This window comes from Triticum dicoccoides, chromosome 3B (genome assembly GCF_002162155.2).
Source record: "Triticum dicoccoides isolate Atlit2015 ecotype Zavitan chromosome 3B, WEW_v2.0, whole genome shotgun sequence".
NCBI lineage: Eukaryota > Viridiplantae > Streptophyta > Magnoliopsida > Poales > Poaceae > Triticum > Triticum dicoccoides.
The window spans coordinates 502,054,609-502,080,385 of NC_041385.1; the positions used below are offsets into that span (position 1 = coordinate 502,054,609).

At 43.8% G+C, this 25,777-nt stretch overlaps 1 protein-coding gene across 2 annotated transcripts; it reads left to right on the plus strand.

Annotated features, from left to right (window-relative positions):
• The first annotated feature begins 14,362 nt into the window (after positions 1-14,362).
• Positions 14,363-22,594, plus strand: LOC119276757. Of its 2 annotated transcripts, XM_037557904.1 has the most exons (7): positions 14,368-14,709; positions 15,386-15,485; positions 17,279-17,374; positions 17,451-17,503; positions 21,961-22,009; positions 22,105-22,152; positions 22,266-22,594. In XM_037557904.1, exons 1-7 carry the CDS (start codon positions 14,459-14,461, stop codon positions 22,359-22,361), a joined length of 693 nt encoding a protein of 230 aa, XP_037413801.1. In that variant the 5' UTR covers positions 14,368-14,458; the 3' UTR covers positions 22,362-22,594. The 2 variants fall into 2 exon arrangements, with proteins under 2 accessions (XP_037413802.1, XP_037413801.1); XM_037557905.1 differs by lacking the exons at positions 21,961-22,009; positions 22,105-22,152; positions 22,266-22,594 and adding an exon at positions 20,671-21,555 and having other exon boundaries at positions 14,363-14,709.
• Positions 22,595-25,777: the final 3,183 nt, after the last annotated feature.

The window sequence follows — 25,777 nt, forward strand, 5'->3', positions numbered from 1 at the left end:
GGTGGCAAACAGTCATCGGGATGACATCACACTCCAAAGTGTCTTCGTAAGCTCTGATCTTGAAAGAAACTTGTACCCTATGCTCGATTTGCAAAGTGCCAGAGTCACTTAGCCATTGAACTTGGTATGGGTGCGAGTGCTTCATCTTGACCGATTGAAGCTTGGAGCATAGTTATTCACTTGCTAAGTTATGGCAACTCCCTCCATCGATGATGACCTTGACGGACCTTCCATTGATGTCGGCCTTGCTGTGGAAGATATGGCATCTTTGGTCTCTGTCTTGTTGATGTTGAAGAGTCAAGACCTTAGAGACAACAAGAGCGGGGCTCGAATCTTCATCACAAAAGACTTGATCATCTTCATCTTCGTTCACGCGCCGGTGCATGGCCACTTGCTCAAGGGCTTCCATCTCCTCTTCACTCATGGAGTCATAGGTTCCGTCGTCGTTGAGGATCATGGTGCGCTTGTTTGTACACTCAAAGGACTTGTGGCCTCGGCCACCGCATGTGAAGCATTTGAAGGAACTTGTCTTGATGGTCTCATCGGTTGGGGTAGATGATGATGAAGCTTTTGGCTTGAAGTTGCTCATAGGAGGAGGACGACTTGAGCTTGTTGACATTTTCTTATAACCTGACTTGTCGCCGTTGCTTGTAGATGGCTTGGTTGAGGTAGAAGTTGTTGGAGTCGTTGAAGCTTGATTGTTGGAGAAACCATAGGACTTGGATGATAACTTGGCGTACTTGAAGTCATCTTGCACTTGGCGTTCCGCTTTGGTGGCTTGATGCACGAGCTCGATGAGGTTCGAGTATGGTTGGAAGTCGGAGATCTTCTTGATAGGATGATTGAGTCCATCAAGAAACGTGCCATAGTTTGCTCATCATCTTCCGTGACATTGGCTCGTATCATGGCAATCTCCATTTCCTTGTAGTAATCTTCAACGCTCTTGGTTCCTTGCTTGAGTAGTTGGGGTTTCTTGAAGAGGTCGCAGTTTTAGTTGAAGGAAATATGCCCTAGAGGCAATAATAAAGTTATTATTTATTTCCTTATAACATGATAAATGTTTATTATTCATGCTATAATTGTATTAACCGGAAACATGATACATGTGTGAATACATAGACAAACAGAGTGTCACTAGTATGCCTCTACTTGACTAGCTCGTTAATCAAAGATGGTTATGTTTCCTAGCCATAGACAAAGAGTTGTCATTTGATTAACGCGATCACATCATTAGGAGAATGATGTGATTGACTTGACCCATTCCGTTAGCTTAGCACTTGATCGTTTAGTATGTTGCTATTGCTTTCTTCATGACTTATATATGTTCCTATGACTATGAGATTATGCAACTCTCGTTTACCAGAGGAACACTTTGTGTGCTACCAAATGTCACAATGTAACTGGGTGATTATAAAGGTGCTCTACAGGTGTCTCCGAAGGTACTTGTTGGGTTGGCGTATTTCAAGATTAGGATTTGTCACTCCGATTGTCGGAGAGGTATCTCTGGGCCCACTCGGTAATGCACATCACTTAAGCCTTGCAAGCATTGCAACTAATGAGTTAGTTGCGGGATGATGTATTACTGAACGAGTAAAGAGACTTGCCGGTAACGAGATTGAACTAGGTATTGAGATACCGACGATCGAATCTCGGGCAAGTAACATACCGATGATAAAGGGGACAACGTATGTTGTTATGCGGTTTGGCCGATAAAGATCTTCGTAGAATATGTGGGAGCCAATATGAGCATCCAGGTTCTGCTATTGGTTATTGACCGGAGACGTGTCTCGGTCATGTCTACATAATTCTCGAACCCGTAGGGTCCGCACGCTTAAAGTTCGACGACGGTTATATTATGAGTTATGCGTTTTGATGTACCGAAGATAGTTCGGAGTCCCTGATGGGATCGGGGACATGACGAGGAGTCTCGAAATGGTCGAGACATAAAGATTGATATATTGGACGACTATATTCGGACATCGGAAAGGTTCCGAGTGATTAGGGTATTTATCGGAGTACCGGAGAGTTACGGGAATTCGCCGGGGAGTATATAGGCCTTATTGGGCCATACGGGAATAGAGGAGAGAGGCCAAAAGGAAGGAGGCGCTCCCCCTCTGATCCGAATTGGACAAGGGGTGCAGCCCCCCTTTTCCTTCTTCCTCTCCCCCTCTTTCCTTCTCCCCTACTCCAACAAGGGAAGGAGGAGTCCTACTTCCGGTGGGAGTAGGACTCCCCCCTTGGGGCGCCCTCCTCCTAGGCCGGCCGCCTCCCCCCTTGCCCCTTTATATATGGGGGCATGGGGCACCCCATAGACACAACAATTGATCCCTTGGATCTCTTAGCCGTGTGCGGTGCCCCCTCCACCATAGTCCACCTCGATAATATCGTAGCGGTGCTTAGGTGAAGCACTGCATCGGTAGAACATCATCATCGTCACCACACCGTTGTGCTGACGGAACTATCCCTCAAAGCTTGGCTGGATCGGAGTTCGAGGGACGTCATCGAGCTGAACGTGTGCTGAACTCGGAGGTGCCATGCGTTCGGTACTTGATCGGTCAGATCGTGAAGACGTACAGCTACATCAACCACGTTGTGCTAACGCTTCCGCTTTCGGTCTACGAGGGTACGTGGACAACACTCTCCTCTCTCGTTGCTATGCATCACCATGATCTTGCGTGTGCGTAGGAATTTTTTTGAAATTACTACATTCCCCAATAGTGGCATCCGAGCCTGGTTGTATGCGTTGATGTTATATGCACGAGTAGAACACAAGTGAGTTGTGGGCGATACAATTCATACTGCTTACCAGCATGTCACACTTTGGATCGGCGGTATTGTTGGATGAAGCGGCCCGGACCGACATTACGCGTACGCTTACGCGAGACTGGTTTTACCGCCATGCTTTGCACATAGGTGACTAGCGGGTGTCAGTTTCTCCAACTTTAGTTGAACCGAGTGTGGCTACGCCCGGTCCTTGAGAAGGTTAAAACAGCACTAACTTGACGAACTATCGTTGTGGTTTTGATGCATAGGTAAGAACGGTTCTTGCTCAGCCCGTAGCAACCACGTAAAACTTGCAACAACAAAGTAGAGGACGTCTAACTTGTTTTTGCAGGGCATGTTGTGATGTGATATGGTCAAGACATGATGCTAAATTTTATTGTATGAGATGGTCATGTTTTGTAACAAAGTTATCGGCAACTGGCAGGAGCCATATGGTTGTCGCTTTATTGTATGCAATGCAATCACCCTGTAATTGCTTTACTTTATCACTAAGCGGTAGCCATAGTCGTAGAAGTAATAGGTGGCAAAACGACAACGATGCTACGATGAAGATCAAGGTGTCGCGCCGATGACGATGGTGATCATGACGGTGCTTCAGAGATGGTGATCACAAGCACAAGATGATGATGGCCATATCATATCACTTATATTGATTGCATGCGATGTTTATCTTTTATGCATCTTATCTTGCTTTGATTGACGGTAGCATTATAAGATGATCTCTCACTAAATTTCACGATAAAAGTGTTCTCCCTGAGTATGCACTGTTGCCAAAGTTCGTCGTGCCCAGACACCACATGATGATCGGGTGTGATAAGCTCTACATCCATGTACAACGGGTGCAAGCCAGTTTTGCACACGCAGAATACTCAGGTTAAAATTGATGAGCCTAGCATATGCAGATATGGCGTCGGAACACTGAGACCGAAAGGTCGAGCGTGAATCATATAGTAGATATGATCAACATAGTGATGTTCACCATTGAAAACTACTCCATTTCACGTGATTATCGGTTATGGTTTAGTTGATTTGGATCACGTGATCACTTAGATGATTAGAGGGATGCCTATCTAAGTGGGAGTTCTTAAGTAATATGATTAATTGAACTTAAATTTATCATGAACTTAGTCCTGGTAGTATTTTGCAAATTATGCTGTAGATCAATAGCTCGCTTTGTTGCTTTCATATGTTTATTTTGATATGTGCCTAGAGAAAATTGTGTTGAAAGATGTTAGTAGCAATAATACGGATTGGATCCATGATCTGAGGATTGTCCTCATTGCTGCACAGAAGAATTATGTCTTTGATGCACCGCTAGGTGACAGACCTATTGTAGGAGCAGATACAGACGTTATGAACGTTTGGCTAGCTCAATATGATGACTACTTGATAGTTTAGTGCACCATGCTTAACAGCTTAGAATCGGGACTTCAAAGATGTTTTGAACGTCATGGGCCATATGAGATGTTCCAGGAGTTGAAGTTAATATTTCAAGCAAATACCCGAGCTGAGAGATATGAAGTCTCCAACAAGTTTTATAACTAAAAGATGGAGGAGAATTGCTCAACTAGTGAGCATGTGCTCAGATTGTCTGGGTACTACAATCACTTGAATCAAGTGGGAGTTAATCTTCCAGATAAGATAGTGATTGACAGAGTTCTCTAGTCGCCATCACCAAGTTACTAGAACTGCGTGATGAACTATAGTATGCAAGGGATGACGAAAATGATTCCCGAGCTCTTCGTGGTGTTGAAATCGACGAAGGTAGAAATCAAGAAAAGAGCATCAAGTGTTGATGATTGACAAGACCACTAGTTTCAACAAAATGGCAAAGGGAAAGAAAGGGAACTTCAAGTAGAATGACAAGCAAGTTGTCACTCCCGTGAAGAAGCCCAAAGCTGGACCAAAGCCTGAAATTGAGTGCTTACACTTCAAAGGAAATGGTCACTGGAAACGGAAATGCCCTGAATATTTGATGGATAAGAAGGATGGCAAAGTGAACAAGGGTATATTTGATATACAGGTTATTGATGTGTGCCTTACTAGTGTTTATAGTAGCCCCCGAGTATTTGATACTTGTTTGGTTGCTAAGATTAGTAACTCGAAACAGGAGTTATAGAATAAACAGAGACTAGGTGAAAGGGAAGTGACGATGAGTGTTGGAAGTAGTTCCAAGATTGATATGATCATCATCACACACTCCCTATACTTTCAGGATTAGTGTTAAACCTAAATAAATGTTATTTGGCGTTTGCGTTGAGCATGAATATGATTTGATCATGTTTATTGCAATACAGTTATTCATTTAAAGTCAGAGAATAATTGTTCTTCTGTTTACATGAATAAAACCTTCAATGGTCATACACCCAATAAAAATAGTTTGTTGGATCTCGATTGTAGTGATACACATATTCATAATATTGATGTCAAAAGATGCAAAGTTAATAATGATAGTGCAACTTATTTGTGGCACTGTCATTTGGGTCATATCGGTGTAAAGCGCATGAAGAAACTCCATAAATATGGATTTTCTGAATCACTTGGTTATGAATCATTTGATGCTTGCGAACCGTGCTTTTTGGGCAAGATGACTAAAAAATTCCGTTCTCCGGAACAGTGGAACAAGCTACTGACTTGTTGGAAATAATACATACTGCTGTATGCAGACCAATGAGTATTAAGGCTCGTGGCGGGTATCGTTATTTTCTGACCTTCACAGATGATTTGAGCAGATATGGGTATATCTACTTGATGAAACATAAGTCTGAAACATTTGAAAAGTTCAAAGAATTTCAGAGTGAACTAGAAAATCATCGTAACAAGAAAATAAAGTTTTCTGCGATTTGATCATGGAGACGAATATTTGAGTTACGAGTTTGGCCTTCAATTAAAACAATGTGGAATAGTTTCACAAACTCATGCCACCTGGAACACCACAGCTTAATGGTGTGTCCGAACGTCGTAACCGCACTTTATTGGATATGGTGCGATCTATGATGTATCTTACCGATTTACCACTATCATTTTGGGGTTATGCATTAGAGACATCTGCATTCACTTTAAATAGGGCACCATCAAAATCCATTGAGACGATGCCTTATGAACTGTGGTTTGGCAAGAAACCAAAGTTGTCGTTTCTTGAAGTTTGGGGCTGTGATGCTTATGTGAAAAAGTTTCAACTTGATAAGCTCGAACCCAAATCGAAGAAGTGCGTCTTCATAGAATACCCAAAGGAAACTTTTGGGTACACCTTCTATCACAGATCCAAAGGCAAGATATTCGTTGCTAAGATGGATCCTTTCTAGAGAAGGAGTTTCTCTCGAAAGAAGTGAGTGGGAGGAAAGTAGAACTTGATGAGGTAACTGTACCTGCTCCCTTATTGAAAAGTAGTTCATCACAGAAATCTGTTCCTGTGACTCCTACACCAATTAGTGAGGAAGTTAATGATGATGATCATGTAACTTCAGATCAAGTTACTACCGAACCTCGTAGGTCAACCAGGGTAAGATCCGCACCAGATTCGTACGGTAATCCTGTTGTGGAGGTCATGTTACTTGACCATGACGAACCTACGAACTATGAGGAAGTGATGATGAGCCCAGATTCCGCGAAATGGTTTGAGGCCATGAAATCTGAGATGGGATCCATGTATGAGAATAAAGTGTGGACTTTGGTGGACTTGCCCGATGATCGGCAAGCCATAGAGAATAAATGGATCTTCAAGAGGAAGACGGACACTGATAGTAGTGTTACTATCTACAAAGCTCGAATTGTCGAAAAAAGGTTTTCGACAAGTTCAAGGTGTTGAATACAATGAGATTTTCTCACTCGTATCGATGCTTAAAAGTCTATCCGAATCATGTTAGCAATTGCCGCATTTTATGAAATTTGGCAAATGGATGTCAAAACTACATTCCTTAATGGATTTATTAAAGAAGAGTTGTATATGATGCAACCAGAAGGTTTTGTCATTCCTAAAGGTGATAACAAAATGTGCAAGCTCCAGCGATCCATCTATAGGACTGGTGCAAGCATCTCGGAGTTGGAATATACGCTTTGATAAGTTGATCAAAGCATATAGTTTTGTACAGACTTTTGGAGAAGCCTGTATTTACAAGAAAGTGAGTGGGAGCACTACAACCTTTCTGATAAGTATATGTGAGTAACATATTGTTGATCAGAAATGATGTAGAATTTTTCTGGAAAGCATAAAGGAGTGTTTGAAAGGAGTTCTTCAAAAGAAAGACCTCAGTAAAGCTACTTACATATTGAGCATCAAGATCTATGAGATAGATCAAGACGCTTGATAAGATTTTCAATGAGTACATACCTTGACAAGATTTTGAAGTAGTTCAAAATTGAACAGTCAAAGAAAGAGTTCTTGCCTGTGTTACAAAGGTGTGAAATTGAGTAAGACTCAAATCCCGACCACGATAGAAAATAGAAAGAGAATGAAAGTCATTCCCTATGCCTCAGTCATAGGTTCTATAAAAGTATGCCATGCTATGGACCAGACCTATTGTATACCCTGCCCTGAGTTTGGCAAGGGAGTACAATAGTGATCTAGGAGTAGATCACTGGACATTGGTCAAAATTATCCTTAGTGGAATAAGGATATGTTTCTCGATTATGGAGGTGACAAAAAGGTTCGTCGTAAAGGGTTACATCAATGCAAGATTTAACACTGATCCAGATGACTCTAAGTCTCAATCTGGATACATATTGAAAGTGGGAGCAATTAGCTAAAGTAGCTCCGTGCAGAGCATTGAAGACATAGGAAATTTGCAAAATACATACGGCTCTGAATGTGACAGACCCGTTGACTAAACATCTCTCACAAGCAAAACATGATCACACCTTAGTACTCTTTGGGTGTTAATCACATAGCGATGTGAACTAGATTATTGACTCTAGTAAACCCTGGTCACATGACGATGTGAACTATGGGTGTTAAACACATACAGATGTGAACTATTGGTGTTAAATCACATGATGATGTGAACTAGATTATTGACTCTAGTGCAAGTGGGAGACTGAAGGAAATATGCCCTAGAGGCAATAATAAAGTTATTATTTATTTCCTTATATCATGATAAATGTTTATTATTCATGCTATAATTGTATTAACCAGAAACATGATACATGTGTGAATACATAGACAAACAGAGTGTCACTAGTATGCCTCTAATTGACTAGCTAGTTAATCAAAGATGGTTATGTTTCCTAGCCATAGACAAAGAGTGGTCATTTGATTAATGAGATCACATCATTAGGAGAATGATGTGATTGACTTGACCCATTCCGTTAACTTAGCACTTGATCGTTTAGTATGTTGCTATTGCTTTCTTCATGACTTATACATGTTCCTATGACTATGAGATTATGCAACTCCCATTTACCGGAGGAACACTTTGTGTGCTACCAAATGTCACAACATAACTGGGTGATTATAAAGGTGCTCTACAGGTGTCTCCGAAGGTACTTGTTGGGTTGGCGTATTTCAAGATTAGGATTTGTCACTCCAATTGTCGGAGAGGTATCTCTGGGCCCACTCGGTAATGCACATCACTTAAGCCTTGCAAGCATTGCAACCAATGAGTTAGTTGCGGGATGATGTATTACAGAACGAGTAAAGAGACTTGCCGGTAACGAGATTGAACTAGGTATTGAGATATCGACGATCGAATCTCGGGCAAGTAACATACCGATGACAAAGGGAACAACGTATGTTGTTGTGCGGTTTGGCCGATAAAGATCTTCATAAAATATGTGGGAGTCAATATGAGCATCCAGGTTCCGCTATTGGTTATTGACCGGAGACGTGTCTCGGTCATGTCTACATAGTTCTCGAACCCGTAGGGTCCGCACGCTTAAAGTTTGATGCCGGTTATATTATGAGTTATGCGTTTTGATGTACCGAAGGTAGTTCAGAGTCCCATATGAGATCGGGGACATGACGAGGAGTCTCGAAATGGTCGAGACGTAAAGATCGATATATTGGACGACTATATTCAGACATCGGAAAGGTTTCGAGTGATTCGGGTATTTATCGGAGTATCGGAGAGTTACGGGAATTCGCCGGGGAGTATATGGGCCTTATTGGGCCATACGGGAATAGAGGAGAGAGGCCAAAAGGAAGGAGGCGCTCCCCCCTCTGGTCCGAATTGGACAAGGGGTGCAGCCCCCTTTTCCTTCTCCCTCTCCCCCTCTTTCCTTCTCTCCTACTCCAACAAGGGAAGGAGAAGTCCTACTCCCGGTGGGAGTAGGACTCCCCTCTTGGCGCGCCCTCCTCCTAGGCCGGCCGCCTCCCCCCTTGCTCCTTTATATACGGGGGCGGGGGGCACCCCATAGACACAACAATTGATCCCTTGGATCTCTTAGCCGTGTGCGATGCCCCCTCCACCATAGTCCACCTCGATAATATCGCAGCCGTGCTTAGGCGAAGCCCTGTGTCGGTATAACATCATCATCGTCACCATGCCGTCGTGCTTACAGAACTCTCCCTCAAAGCTCGGCTGGATCGGAGTTCGAGGGACGTCATCGAGCTGAACATGTGCTGAACTCGGAGGTGTCGTGCGTTCGGTACTTGATCGATCGAATCGTGAAGACGTACGACTACATCAACCGCGTTGTGCTAACGCTTCCGCTTTCGATCTACGAGGGTACGTGGACAACACTCTCCCCTCTCGTTGCTATGCATCACCATGATCTTGCATGTGCATAGTTTTTTTTTTGAAATTACTACGTTCCCCAACAGTAGTAGTTAGGCACAAAACGTGCTCTCATGACATCCTTCATTTCCGCACAAGTAGTGATGGGTGGTTCACCTCTTGCCTCTCGGCGCTCAATGACTTGTTCCCACCAAATGAGGACGTAGTCTTGGAATTCAAGGAATGCCATCGCTATCTTCTTCTCTTCTTCATAGTTGTGCAAGCGGAAAATTTTGTCAACCTTCAATGCCCATGATATGTACTCCTCGGGGTCATTGCTTCCAGTGAACTTGGGCATGGTGAACTTTAGCTTGCCTATCGTTGCTCTTCATTGTGTTGGGGTCGGGGATGATGACGCCCATGTTGTTGAGGATTGACAATCTCATGTTGCTCTTGGCAAGGAGGGTTGTCGACCTCATGTTGCTCTTGTCTTGGAGGATTTCCATTGTCGTCTTGCTCTCGTTGAACTTGATTTTCTTGGCGAGATTGTGGAGGAGCTTGTCGAGGAACTAGAGGAACTTGTCGATGCTCACGTGATTGATAAATACTTTCTTGAACTTCATCAAGAAGCGCTTCTTGATGTAGAAGAGCTTGTCGGCCTTGGTTGGCTACGGCTCAACTTGAATCACAAAGGGCACGTTGCCCCTCAAGTGCTTGAGCTTCTCGTAGTTGTTGTTCTTGTCGTTGTGCCTCGACGTCTTGTGCATCTTGATGTTGTCGCGCACGCTCCTCTTGTTCTTGTTTGCGTTGGCGTTTGCCGTTCTTGTGCTTGCGCGAATGTAGCTTGGTTTTGACGGCGTCGATGCTCTTGAGAGTCGGTGTCGTGTAGAGGATTGCGGTTTGCTTGACAATCTTGACGCGCGACACGACGAATAGTGTTTGATGTCGGGGTACTTGAGCCGGAGATAGTGTCATCAGAGTGTCGACTCGAGCGGCTCCGTCTTGAGTAGGACGAAGTGGTAGAAGAGCGGTTCACCAACAAGGCACGAATCTCATCCATTCTTGCGTCATTCTCGTGGTTGTGTTCGTCGAGCTTGTTGTCGAAGTAGTCCCTTGTATGTTGCTCAGAGAGTCGCAAGTCGGTGGCAAGGTTGTCGATGCGGTCGCTCATTGCTAGTTGCTCTTCATGCAAAACTCGTTGTGTACCAAATAGGTGTAGCTTGGTGACGTAGTTGTTCGGGTCATCGTCTTGCTCAAGGAAGAGTGGGTTGGTAGAAGTACTTGGCCTATCCATCATTCCAAACAAAATTTTGTGAGTGGGAGAAAGAAAAGAACTTATAGCAAATGTACCTTGACCGATGTTGAAGGTGGATCAATGACCACTCCAATGTGTAACAAGAAAATAGCACAATTGGTACCAATTCTTGTCGGTTTCTCACAGCTACACAAGTAAAAGCTTATAGTGGAGCTCGGTTGCAATTGTAAGTGAGACTCAATAATGTTGGAAAAGATTCACAAATTTGCAAATGTAACAAGTAGACTAATAGCAAGATATGATACACGGAAACACACACGCAAATAGATAAGTGGGGTCGTGCAACCAAGGGATGAGCCAAAATGTGGAATCCACAAAAATGCTCTTATTGCACAACACTAGAGAGACGCTAGCACGATTGCACAATAGGCGGATACGAACTTGTGCACAACCTACTAAGCAAAAATGCAACGACTTCTATCCCAAGTATGCTATATGTATGGTATTTCGATGATATGATCCAAGATGACCGAGTATGACAATCTTAATGTTGTATGATGCTATGGTTCTTGCTTATAAGCTCTTTGCTTATCTTTCCCTTTTGCTTAAAAGCTTGTTTGGCTCTTTGTGTTTGAGCTCTTTTCTCATGCAATGCTTCACGAACCAAGATAGCAATTGTGTATGCGATGACAACCTTGTGACACAAAAGATGATACCAAGATATGCAACACGATGATATGGTATGTATGCTATGGGAAGTATGATCACTAATGTGCACAAGTCACGTTGCCGGCAATACTCAAAGGTTAGTCTCCATGGGTAAGTGACGCAAAAGTAAGGCTAAGGGGTTATCAATGCAAATGCACGAAAGTAGAATGATATCACGATACCAAGATGAGGTTACCATTGTTGATGATGAATCCGTGGCGAAGATGAGCGGCGATGATGTCGATGTCGAACCGTACCTAGATAGCCGAAACACAATAGGACATGGTTAACCGCAACTCAAATTCTCAAAGCAAAAACTTGAAAAATTGTCAGAGGTGGTAGCGGGAAGGCTATGGTGGTGGTATGCGGAAGTGGAAGTGGGCACCAGGACAAAATTGGGCGAGAGTTAGGCGGGAAAATGGAGCGGTGGATGGAAGTGCTCCTGTCAGGGGCCGGATGTCCGGGATGGCCGGATGTCCGGGCTGTCGGGCCGGATGTCCGAGCTCTGGATCCGTGGACGAACTCGATGAACACCATGTGGAGATGTCAAATCTGGGGCAAAATTCGGAAGATTTTGTGGATGGAAATTGGGAAAAAGATGGGGAAAAGCTAGATCTACCTGCAATTAGAAATCCATGGATCAAATCCAACAAAACTTCATCATACCAACAAATCACAAAAAAAAGTTGGGGCTATTTTTGTGGGGCAATTTTCGAATTAGGAACAAAATCAACAAAACTAGGCTAGAAAACAAAGAGAGGGGGCTCCAAAATCATGATCAACGTGGCTCATGATACCAAGATGATGTAGGGTGGAACCCTATATGGCCGATCTTTCACGAAAGGAGCGGATCCCAACTAAGAACACGAAGAACACACGGGGAACACAAGGGAAAACACAGGAGGAAACACTCAAACCAATGAGATTAGGTCACACATGTGCTAGATCCTTGAAACACGAGAGGAGATACAAGATCCAAATCCAACAAAGGACGATACAAAGGTAACCGGTTCTTCTCCTAGAGGAGGTCTTGATGGGGCAACCCAAGAGGGGGTCTTGAATCCAAGGTGATCTTCTCTGTAGAGGGGCCGCAGTCTCTCTCGCGGAGTAGATTCGTAATGGATGAGCAATGCTCTATCTCACATATGAGCTAAACCAATGCTAACCCTAGAAAGAGGGAGGAGGAGGCGTATATATAGTCTAGGGGGACGAAAGGGTATATGGGCTTTGGCCCTTTACTGTGCGCAGACAGGGAAGGCCGGATGTCCGGGCGACGGGCCGGATGTCCGGGCCTTCGCGAGGGGCCGGATGTCCAGGCAGGAGAGGCCGGATGTCCGGGCTGGCATGGCTGGCCTGGATGCTCTCTAGATAGACGGGGTCCGGGTGTCTAGGCAAGGGGCGGGATGTCCGGGCCTTTGGCCAGATGTCCGGGCTGGCAAGGTTCAGCTTCTGGACGATTCTGTGATGGGCGCCGGATTTCCGGGCGGGGGCCAGATGTCCGGGCTATCGGGCCGGATGTCCGGGCTGAGGCCGGATGTCCGGGGCCTGTAGACCTGGCCGGCTCCTTGACGCTGGTGATGCTTCCAGGGGCCGGATGTCCGGGGTCCTAGCCGGATGTCTGGGTCCTGGGAGTTGCACTTGGCTCCTTCCGTTGGTTCTCCCCGTCCATGAACTTGGCGGCTTGTCCGTCTTCATGAGCATCTCCGGGAGGGTCCTCTTGATACCAAATCATGCATAGCATATCGGAGTTAGGTAATAGCCATGTCTCGAGAGGATCATGTGTGATATCACTAAGGAAGGAAGTCACCTCGTTCTCGAGAGCTCTAGCTCGTGCTCGTGTCATGGGTCCTCTTGAATCTTGATGAGACGATGGTAGGTCCATGGGGATGACCGTAGGATGCTCCGCATCACTAGCTATGGAAATCGTCACGCTGCACCAACTTCTTCGCTGCTTTCCGCTACTCTGCTAGCTGGTGAGTTTGATCGTTACCCGCCATCTTCATAGTGTTCATGGGTGTGATCTTGCAGTAATTTATTGTTGTTGTTGTTGTTGTTGTTGTGTAGCACGTTCCCCTACACTGACACCTGACAATAAGTATCCAACAAAGAGAACACCAATCTAGCACCATTGCCACTAACCTTAAATAACAACATAGTGTGATCTGCAAAGAGTAAGCAACTCATCAATGGTACCGATTCTGATATTTTAATCTCACTGATATGCGATGACTGATTCTGGATTTTTAAGAGGCACAAAAGACCCTCTGCTGCAACAAGAAAAGGTAGGGTGAGATAGGATTCCCCTAGCGAATCCCTCTTTTGGCTTAGTAGCCTATTCACCCCTTCCGCCCTCTAGACATACTTATCGATCATACAGTTGGCTCTCCGGCGAGCAGCATGGTCACTGGTGTTGGTTGTGTGCTTCGGCCATGTAGATGATGAGGTGAATTGTGGTGGGCGATCCTAGCGAGGTTATCGCCATCGGTGACGGTCAAGCCCTGATCTAGATCTTGAGTTCCTGGCCTACCGTGATGGAGTCCTCGTCGTGGAGGGGCTTGTGGCTTGCACACAGAACGCGGTGGAGGTGGTGCCGAGCGCAAGCTTCGCGCTTCGGCGGCGGCAATATCTGCAAGTGTTGCGGTCCTCTTGGGTCTGCACATGAGCCCTCGCCGTACCCCCAATTATGGTTTTATAAATTTCAGTTCGAGAAATATTTCAACACCTACTAAAATTACTGAATTTCAGCGATTCGGTTTGCATTTCAGCCAATGTTACAAGATATAAATAAAGTCACACGATCAAATAGTGGAGGATATAAATATTTCCTCAAGACATATACGTAGGAGTATTTTTCAGCGATTTCGGTCTCCCTTCTCTTGTTTTTGTCACGTTCCGCCACTGTGGTGCTACTGAAAGCTCAGCCTGACCAGCCGAAGCACCCTAGTAGCAGGAAAAGCTTCGTGTGGTCTCCAAAAAACAGCAGTCAGTAGTCACAGAACAATACATCGCACCGTCACGAGCCACGAGAGAGAGAGAGAGAGGGGAGGAGCGGGCAACGGCCATGGCCACCGGAGCTGCCTGCTACTACCACCCCGCCGCGGGAAGGGGGAGCCCCTCCTCGCTATCTCCGGGCCTCGGGTCATCGCAGAGCAAGGTGTTCTTTATCAGCAGCGGCGGCCGCAGCAGCAGCCGGTGGTGGATGAGGAGGAGGGGAGGGGAGGGGAAGGCGAGCTGTGGCAGCATCAATAGCAGCAGCAGGGCAAGGGCGAGGCCTGCCTTGTTCTCCCCTGCCATGGAGTGGCAGGAGTGCAGGTATCCCCAACCCTCCATGTCCATGCCAGTAGTTTGATATTGCTTTGAATCGCTGTATTGCCATTTGGTTTAAATGGGAATTTCTGACATGTGAATTTTTGCTCATGGTTGTGATGGATAATTTGCTAGTGCTGGTTCACTTCAATTGGACTCTAATTTCTCAGTGTTGAAATGAATCTAATGTTGTAAGGGTACTTGAGAAGGTTCTCAGATATAATCTCTGAGTTTTGCTTCAGTACACCCCGCTAGAAAAGTTTACAGATTTCGATGCAGATTAAAGGTGGAGATTAGAAATTATCACATCAATCAAAAAGTTGATATTGTTCTGATCTCTTGTTTGATCTATTGGGGGAATAGGGATTATAATTAGTTGATCATTAATGTACGAGAATATCATTTTTAAGTAGCTTTAAGATTTGAGCAAACTTTTAGGAGGGGGTGTACCGAAGCAAAACTCATAACCTCTATCCTTTGTTGCACTCAAGAGATCATCTTGCCCTTCTTTTTGTATGTGACATTCTGAGTCATGGTTGCACCTTCACAAGACGTTGACTGTTATTTAGTTAATTCACGCTTCCAGAAACACAGCTTGCTGATAGTTCCATGCTTATCTGCAATACATATTTTCTTTCATCTGCTCTCCCCTCGCGGTGACTGAACATTCTCTTGGATACAGCACTGAGATTGAAGTTGATGTTCCATGTTCAGTGGCCTACCAGTGTTACTCCGAACGTGAGACTATTCCTCAATGGATGCCATTCATATCAACTGTCAAGGTGCTTGTTAGCCCTTTTCTTCTTGCACATCATTTTCCTTTTATTTTAGCATACCATGGTTGGAGGCCGAATTATTCTATACCTGAATAGGAGTGAACATTTATCATTGCAACCTACAAATTATATCAATCTCCATTCCAATCTTGTCACGAACACGCATCGAACTTCCACCCGTGTCATCCTTCCATCCTTTAGATGGGTATATATTTTAGTATTTGGCTGCTTTTGCTTATTCATGGCTCACACTGGCATTTAAAAAATTGCAGCAAGTTAGCAATTCCATTTTTTCTATTGAATGGAACTTTGCAGTGGCATATCGCTGAATATATGTCTACATTCCCCGTTGATGTATGATGTGTAGAAGCTTCTCTGGTCATATCATTAGGATTGTGTACGTGCATGATAGTTTCCCTCCCGCTCCCGCGGCGCGCTCCGCGCGCGCGCCTCGGGAGATCCCGATCGGCCGCCGCCGCCGTCGCCTCCCCAGCGTCGCCTTCCCCTCGCCGCCGCCGGAGTGCGCCTGCCGGGCGAAGCCCGCGCGGCGCGGGCGGCGGCGGGGCATTCCCTCCTTCCTCTGGTCCTCGTGGCGGCGGCGCGGGACGTCAGCTCGGGGACAAGGGGCGCCTCGTCCGGCTGGTCTCCCGAAGGCGGGGACGGCTGGATCCGGCAACGACTGGGCTAGGAGGAGGTGGCGCGGTGTGGCGGTGCTGGTGGCAGGGATCCAGTCGAGGTCGTCTTCGATCTAGATCGGGAACTCCATCGGGGGCGTCGCACGGCGGTGGGATCGGATCGGCGGCAACGTCACCGGTTCGGCGGAGGGCTCCGTTCCAGCCAACCGCGAGATCGGGACGCCGTGGCTTCCGGTGAAAATCGCGTCTGACTGCGGTCATGGCGGACGATGGCGGCGTCTCGGACGTCGTTCCCTTCTCGAGGCATCGTCGTTGCAGGTCACGTCAACCTGATCGAAAGGTTCCGGGGGAAACCCTAGATCTGGATCTACCGGATCGGACGATGGCGACGTTTCGATGTCGTTCTCCCTCCTGGGGGCATCGTTTTGGAGCAAGTGTTGGCTGGAGGGGACAAAAGGAGGAGCGGCGTCGCATATGGCACGTCGACAACGGCGGGTCTCAGCGGCATGGAGCAGCGGGGGTCTCGCCGGTGGGCGTGTGATGATGGACGAGTGCAGGATGGTGGCGCTGTCTGACGTCGTGGTGGCATCGATGGCAGTGAGGCCTGGCACGGTTCATGCAACAGTTCAGCTCTGAAGATGGATTGATGGTACGTGGCTGCGGCGGCCTCATACCCGGCAGGGGGCCTGGTTGAAGAGCACGCCGGACTGGTGGGTGCCCATACCCGGAAGGAGTCCTGGTTGGGACCTCAGGTCTCAGATGTTAGGATTGGCTGCGAGGTCTGTTTGGTATTAGGCCTAGACCATCAGCGCCCCTTCATCAGTTAGATAGGAGTAGCGACAGAGGTTGCGAAGATGGTGGCTTTGGTCTTACTGTTGTATGACTTTGTAAGGTCTTGTGTTAATAATCAATAAAGTGGCCGTATGCATCGTCTAGATGCAGAGGCCGGGGGTATTCCTCCTTTTCGAAGAAAAAAAAATATCATTAGGCTTCTATTCTCTGCATATATGATCATCAACACCCACTAGAATTCGCTGTAGCTAGAACCATAATGACCGACATGTCTCTTCTGTGCTGTTTCCTTTTCATTAACTTGGTTTTCTATAAACTAAGCTTTCCCTTTCAGTTTAACCAACAAATGCTTATACGCGTGATAATTTACAGGTCCTTGAAGATAAACCGGAACTTTCACGTTGGACTTTGAAGTATGCAATACTTGGTCGGGATGTAGAATTTTCTTGGCTTGCCCGAAACATGACTGTAAGTACATACTATGACAAAGGTTCTACAGATCTGAGAGTGAATATCCAGTTAATAAAACTTTCCTCTGTATCAGCCAACTAAAAATCAGAAGATTCATTGGCGATCGCTTGAAGGTCTTCCTAACAGGTGATTATTCAACCAATCCAGACTTACATACATAATAGCTGAATGCCCGTGCGTTGCCATGGAACGAAAAATTTAGGACGGGCTTCTAGATGAAAATGAACCTTCACTATCATAGTCCATTTCTTGTAGCGAACATGGGCTATGTTGTGGAAGGTTCATCTTGTGGGCGTTGTGTCCAGTCTTGACTTAGAGGTGGTACTGGATTGTAGTTGTAGACAAAAGTTATTTGTCTTACAGTTACACTACTATTAGTTAATCACATTATTTCGGATAAGTTACCGAAAAAGGCTTTCGCCCCGCTTTATATATAAAGCACCGATCATCAAGCATCCAGTACAAACACACGCCACCGCAACACACGCACACACCCAGAGCAGGATACATAGGCGCTGAGCGCAGAAACACCACCCCTAGCACTACCACCACGAGGAGATGAAGCTACATATGACGGACCATGAGCTCCAAGGCGGCGCCTTCAGGAAGGGCACGACACCGGAGCGCCGCCACCGCCCGATCCGAGGATCAGAGTTTCCCCTGGAGCCGCATGACGGGCAATGAGAGCCGCGACGACGCCTTCAAGAAGGGAACGATCTTCGCCGCCGCCGGTCCGTCCGAAGATAGAACAGGTTTTCACCTCGGCCAACACCCACCGCCACCGAACGCCACCCCCCGACCACCACGCCGCCCACACGGCCATGGTGACCGGGCAACACCAAGGCACGGGCTCCGCCCAAGAGCACCGCGCTGCCACCACCAGGGCCGCCGCCCCGGCATCCAAGACCTTGACACCACCTCACCCGAGACCCGCCGCAACCCCAGCGAAAGAGACGAGCGGAAAGGTCTCACCTTTCGCACCCCTGGGCTTCAGGCTAATATAAGGCTTGACAAATGATGTAGGAACACCAGTTGGTTACGAATCGCACATATATGTTTTGGGTACACATCTGCAGGTGCCATACATGTAATTATTTCCTACAATTCAAAACGTAATCCAATGTACTTTCCTTGTAGTTCTTCAGGAAGTTAATTTATTGCACGCTCAAGTTACAGCACATATCATAGAGTAGTTATCTAGTGGCCGAAATGCTGCACGTGGCCGGAGAAAACAGGGTTAGTTTCTCTATATATCATTTATATATAAAAAATGTAACAGTGTCAGCTCTTATAGAAGTATGTTCTAGTAGCTATTCAAGTTTGTACTACAAAGATGATTTCTGTAGTATATACTGAAGGCAGATAACAAAAAGGAGCCCAGCAAACTATGGTTACTGGAATCACTATTATAAAAGAAATAGCAAGCTTGCAATTTTCTGAGTGGGCATTGCTGATACTATGAGAAATTCAGCTTCTCAGACATTTGAAATGACACAAAAAAAATTCAGTATTATGATTGATAGAAGCATGTTCCGCAAGTAGTAACTATTCAAGATTTGCAATATAAAGATCCCGCAAAAAAAAAGATTTGCAATATAAAGATGATCGTGTAGTATCTATTGAAGGCAAAACACAAAAAGGAGCCCAACAAATAGAGGTTACTAGAAATTATTCTCACGTTAAGAAATGCAGTAGTCTTACATGTTTTGAGCCTGGCCTTTCTCGATATTATGAGAAATTCAGCTTATCTCATATTTGGAGATAAACATGCTATGAGAACACTCATGCAGTAGTCTTACATTTGGAGACTTTAATCCAAATTTGAGGGTGGCCAATTCCACAATATTAGAAAACTAATTCAAACCACAAGAGCATGGGAAGCAACTGCAAGGCTCTCAACTGACCTTCGCTATGATTTCTGCATATGAACACCGCCTTTTACCTGAATTATTTGACCAACAAATGCTCCTACGAATCACACATAACTAGGGAAATTCAACAGGTGATACAATCAAGGACATCTTATTTATATTTGTCAGTGCGCATTCCAAATTGCCAACCTATTTTGTAGATCTTGCAGTACGGTTCATGTTTTGTCAGCATATGATATGCAACAGGCTCCCTTTCCCCTTTGATGTACAAATCATGTGGTGGGCTAGTAACTGTCTTGGGCAACATGATAAACATTCTCATCACAACATGATGATCTGATGTTCAAGTTCTTACTAGTAGAAATAAGAGTAGGACATTACCTTGGCGTGTATTTTGTGAGAACACTACCTTACACAAGCAAGTAGAATCTGACCTGAGTCTCAAGTTAATATGCCAACATTAGCAATTACTTATTTATCCGTTGTATAAGTTAAGCTTGTTTAAAATGTATGCCCTGTATCATGAGACTGTCATCATAAGAAGTTAATTGGCAGTATGAATGACAGTAAGACATTCAAGGAAACTTATAAAAATGTAATGAAAATAGTAAGAGAAGTATCAGTCATTGCAAGGGTCAGAAAGTCCATGTCTAGAACATACTCCCTCCGTCCCAAAATTCTTGTCTTAGATTTGTCTAAATATGGATGTATCAAGTCACGTTTTAGTATTAGGTACATCCGTATCTAGACAAATCTAAGACAAGAATTTTGGGGCGGAGGGAGTACCACATAATACAGTGACCTGGTAAGCTACTTGTGCGTTGCTATGGAATATCAAAGATATATCTAAAAATATTGACCAAATCGTCCTATTCCGTATACATGTGTGTAAAGTCATGTCTGTCAAGAGCGACAATGACTGCGTCAAACACTGACTTCTTTCTCTTCTGTGAAGATTACTGTGCATCGATCCGACTCTATTCCTAGTGCATCTTGTCCACATCCACCATGGTTTTTTTACTGCTTCCCATTGTTGTGCCGACCGCTCTTCACCCGTTTGTCTCTCTTCCTCTCGCTTATGTTTGCTTCTCTATCATCGCCCCATAGGAAGACTAGGGGTAGCCTTCCTACTATGTTGTACAACTGTAACTTTAGTACTCCCTCCGATCCATATTAATTTTTGCTGATTTAGTAAAACTTTGTACTAAATCAGCGACAATTAATATGGATTGGAGGGAGTACTAAATTTACCGAAGCAAAACTCAAAATGTGAACATAGAATATGTTCAGGCTTACAGAAAACTATTGTGGAATGCTTTAACTTGCAACCTTTTTAGTTTATTACCTTGCAACTCTGGCAGGCTGGCTGCTACATGCATCACAAACAGAAACACAAGGAACTTCATAAATAAATTCCTGCAGGCTACCATGTAGAAAGGTGTCAATGAAGACGAAAATGAGCCCAGAGGAAACACATGCAGTTTGTGCAGCTACTACAGAGTATATTTGGTGGGTTTGCTTATAAACCCAATATTGAAATCCAAACAGAGCCATTTTAAGGCTAAAAAATATATATGCAAAATCTTACTATTAAGCACATTTGTGACTTGCGGGTGCTGATGAGCTAAGTAGTGAATTCACACACGCATAGGTGCACAATTCTTAAGAAATCTTGAGGCAACACAACATTTTGTGGAATAGACTCAACCTTTTCACCTCGAGTCTAAAGTTCCTTTGAGAGAAGATTAGAAGGTAAGTTCTGACACTGAGTCCTACAGAAGCATGGATGTACATAAGACATATATTAAGGTTTAAACAGTATTCAGAAAAATAACAAGGTAGTTTACTGACGCGACAACACAAAATGAAAATAACTCATTTTGCGGGGCAAAAAAAATCTTAATTGACGTAATCACAGGCTCACAGCTGACTAGAAATATAGCTTTCCCGGCTCTTGATTGCCGTAATTACAAGTGACTCACAAAGTTAAATAAAAAGAAAAAATCCCAGCTGCCGCAAACCTTAAAATACAAAGAGAAGAAGGAGAAAACATCTTATTTCTACAACGAGTCATTCATTCCAAGATTCAACCAGTTCCGTGGAGATCCTGCATTCCCCCCTTCTCTTTGTTCCTAACAAACTTGTCTGCACATAGATAAGTTCCAGCTTACAAGTGTACTCCCTCCATCCCATCAGTGAATATAGTGCCTAGTGCATATTAGATATTTTTAAAGTCAAACTTAGTGAACTTTGACCAAGTTTATAGGAAAATTTATCAACATCTAGAATATCAAATCATATAATTATATTAATCATGAATTATATTTTCATATGGTATATATTTGATATTACAGACGTAGATAATTGTTTCTATAAACTTGGTCAAAGTTTGTGAAGTTTGGCTTTTGAGAAAAAAATGTGCACTATATCATGTGGAGCGGACAGACAGAGTACTTATTAAAGAAATCAATTTCGGCATTATTCTGATCATCCCCCGATAGCATCTCAGAACTGAATTTTATACAAATTCTACTGCATGTGCTGGAGATCCTTTCAGGTAATTGTTTGGAAAGAAGAATGGGAAATAAGTAACATGACTTCTGAACTTAGCTGAATTCTGTCGGACTCCTATTTCAATCTGTGTTTGGCCCATGGAGCTGGCTACTTTTTGATTTATTTGGAAGTTGGCATAACGCAATTCACTTGTTGCAGGGGCGCTGTCCGATTCTTCCCTAAGAGTTCATCTTCTTGTAGAGTACAAGTGAGCATTCTGCCCTGCGAATTTGACACTTTTTGTAACTCTAATATGAGCTGCTTCTTCTTCACAACTTGATCTTCCTTCACCATTGTGTGCAGCTAACAGTGGCCTATGAAGTTCCTGAAATTCTGACCCCGGTTGCATCAGTAAGTAGCGAACGAGCACGCATATTATTATTTATTCTCCAGTATCCCATGTTTTAATATTTCGTTGTCGCAAATCCGTGAAGTTGAGCAATCCAACTATCCTTTTTCACCAGGCCCTGAAACCATTTCTGGAAGGTTTACTTTTCAATGGGCTAGAACGATTTGTGGCGTTCGCGAAGGAGCGCTATAGCAAGTCCCTCCAGTCTTGACAAGATTAACTGTCCTCAACACTAAGAATTTCAATTTCATCCACAGTTGATGTAAAAACTGCATAAAGCCATTAGATGTGCCAGGGGAAGAACTGTATCCGAAGAGAAATACAAGAGTGACTTATTCTAGCAAATAAACATTGACCGTTCGACTCTGACTGTCATGTACTGTCATCTTGTTTGTTCATTTATGAGCCTAGTAGCTTTTCTAAGTCAGAAATGCGTACTATCCATGATTTTGCACCAAGCTGAAATCCCAGCGGAAACTGGTCTTTGTATATGGTATTTATCTTGTTTTTGAGACATGTATACGGTATTTATCTGGAACCGAGGTAACCCTATTTGTCGATCGTTGCGAGCGATACGATAGTGGTGGCCCATGCAGCACTGGGGCGGTTTTCTAAAGAGCTAGGTGTTTTGGAACCTCCGCTTGGTTGTGAAAAAGTTCCGTCTGTTTTTTCTTTTCTTTTTTATCTATCGGTTTTATCTTTTTGTCTCGGTTTTTCTTTCAGTTTTTTCTTTTTCCTAGGCCTGATTTTTTTTCTTCCTTTTTCCATTTTGAAATAAAAATTGATTTTTTTCAAATGCACGTTGAGCACTTTTTTAGTAATGCGGGGTCATTTTCAAATTGATGAATATTTTAAATTCGCAAGCACTTCTAATATTTGTGATCATTTTTACAAACCCATAAATATTTCATAAATTATGTATATAACAGTTTGCGAATATATTTTAGTTTCACATAAAAACATTTTAAGCTCTTTATAGAGCATTTTCTGAAAATAGAGAAAGAGGTGAAAATAAATATGAGAAGGTGAAAGAAAAAAATATCTGTGACCAGTGTGTGTCTGGCTAGGAGGGGGACGTGCCGCCTGCTGGGCCAGGCCCGTCAATGAGGTTGTAGGCGACGTGAGCTTTTGTGAGTCACTTGTAATTAAGCGGCAGGGGGACGTGCCTCCTGTTGGCGCTGGGCCAGGCCCGTCAATGAGGTTGTAAGGGACGTGAGCGTTTGACATTTTTAAATACATGATTATTATTTTTAAAATATATGTTTTGATGTCTACCTTTTTTCATAAACATCATTTGTACACATTTAAACCTTTTTCATACAAGTTTAATAATTTCTAAATACATGATTAATATTTTTTCAAATACATGTTTCTGAACATTTTTTCGAATACGTTAAAAAAATCAAACATAAATTTCTATTTGAATTATAAAAAAACTATGCCAACATTTTTTGAGATGTAAATAACAGTTTTAAAATGTCAACAACATTTTTTTGGAACGCTGAAACATTTTTTAAATACGTTTTTAAGTTACATGAATATTTTTTGGAATGTATAAAAATTTATTTTGAAATGCTATGTGCAATTGTTTTGAAACATGTAAACAATTTTAATGCTATCAACATTTTCCTACAATTACACTAACAATTTTTTGCATTGCGTTAATATTTTGGAAAATTGTTTCAAGAAAAAAAGTAATTTTCAGTTTTGAAATATGGAATTCTTCTTGCAAAAAATTCAACAAAAAGAAAAAAAAAACTAATATGCAAGGAGCTACTTGAGTTGGCCCAAAAGTAGCGGTGGGAGGGTGCTTCTTGAAGTGAGACCTCTTTTTGTCTTGCAACACGCGATTCATAGCCTCCCGCATACATGCACAACCCCTCATGTGGAAGAAAACCCTCTCCTTGCACAACAGTCTCCACGTTTTTGGCCTCGTTCATTTGCTCACACAAAATCACTTCTATTTTCACGCAAAGGTAAAGAAAACCCCATCATTGCCACAATTTAGACCTATTTCCCTTTGCAATGTATTATACAAAATTGCTTTGAAAGCCATACTAAGAGGCTGAAATTAGTGCTACCTGATATCATCTCATAGGAGCAGTCTGCTCTTGTTCCAGGCAGACTGATCATGGATACGTAATTACAACTTATGAGTGTCTTTATTTTATGAAGTGGAACAAAGCAAAGAGGAATATGATTTGGTACAAAATTGTGCATTAAAACTGGATATGATGAAGGCATGTGATAGAGTTGAGTGGGAATATTTACACGTACTAATGTTGAAACTGGAATTCACAAGAGGTGGGTGGCCATTGTTATGAATCTGGTGAGGTCAATCAAGTTTTTAGCTCTATTCAGTGGCAAGAAAATACACAAGTTTAAGCCTTCGTGTGGGATTTAACAGGGAGACCCAATTTCCCCATATCTATTCTTGATAGTAGGAGAGAGAGCCTTCCACGTGTTTTAAAATTCATTGACGAGTCATCCAACTTGAGTGAAATACACGTGGCTTCTTCGAGTGTACAAGTGCTTGGATTAGGGTGTGTGATCATGCAAAAAATATACACCAGCTACCCCACTTCATCTTCTGTGAAATTGCCTAAATCATACCACCTTTGTGCATATGGCTTGTCCACCCCATGCCCATGGATCCAGTAAAAATTCTATGCACACCACGTGCGCACTGGCCTTCTAACCCGTGCCCACGAGTTCTGATGGAAAACCTACTAGACACTCTGGGCCCCAGGGTTTGGGGTTTCCCGTTCGGGTGACCCTGTGCCCACGGGCCTCCAGGCAGACAACAATTACATTTGGTGGTTGGGGTACAAGTAGTCTTCCCTCCACCTCCCACCTCTAATCCTAATGTCCCAAACCTTCAAAAGCTCAAATAGTTTCAAGCCCTCCATTCAAACTTCACCATATTTTGGGGATTGAAAGAAGAAGACTCGATTTATACTTCCACCACATGTTTTCCGCTCGATTTCATCTGAAATTTTTTACCCTTGGAGATTTGAGGATCCTTTTTTTGAAAAGGAGGAAAGCCCCCGGCCTTTGCATCAGAACGATGCATGCATCCATCTTATTAAAATCCAAACTATCCAAGGTCTGCAGTATATTACAACTCGCAAAAGGAGCGCGAAAATGAAAGAAAATAAACATGGCCACAACCGGCAATCAACCTTCGCACAAGATGCAGCCATGAGCTCCACCGCTCCCCCATTAGAGGACCTCCTAAACTGGATGTTCAAGGGGGACGGTTGTAATACTGCAGCAATATAAACATCCTTACGTGGTACAATATTATACAGAGTGGGATATTGCAAGGCTAAAGGCATTTCCCCGAGCCATGTATCTTCCCAAAACCTGGTTGTTGTACCATTGCCAACAACAAATTTTGCTCTGCGAAAAAAGGTATCTTTTGTCCGCATTAATCCCTTCCAACATGGCGAATAATTAGGTCTTACGGTAACCTTAGACAAATACTTTGATTGTAGGTATTTGTTACGTAGGATCTGTGCCCACATTACCGCCGGTCTTAACCAATAACCTAAATAGCCATTTGCTTAACAAGCATTTATTTTTTATCTCCAAGTTCTCAATCCCAAGCCCCCCTTGGTCTTTGGG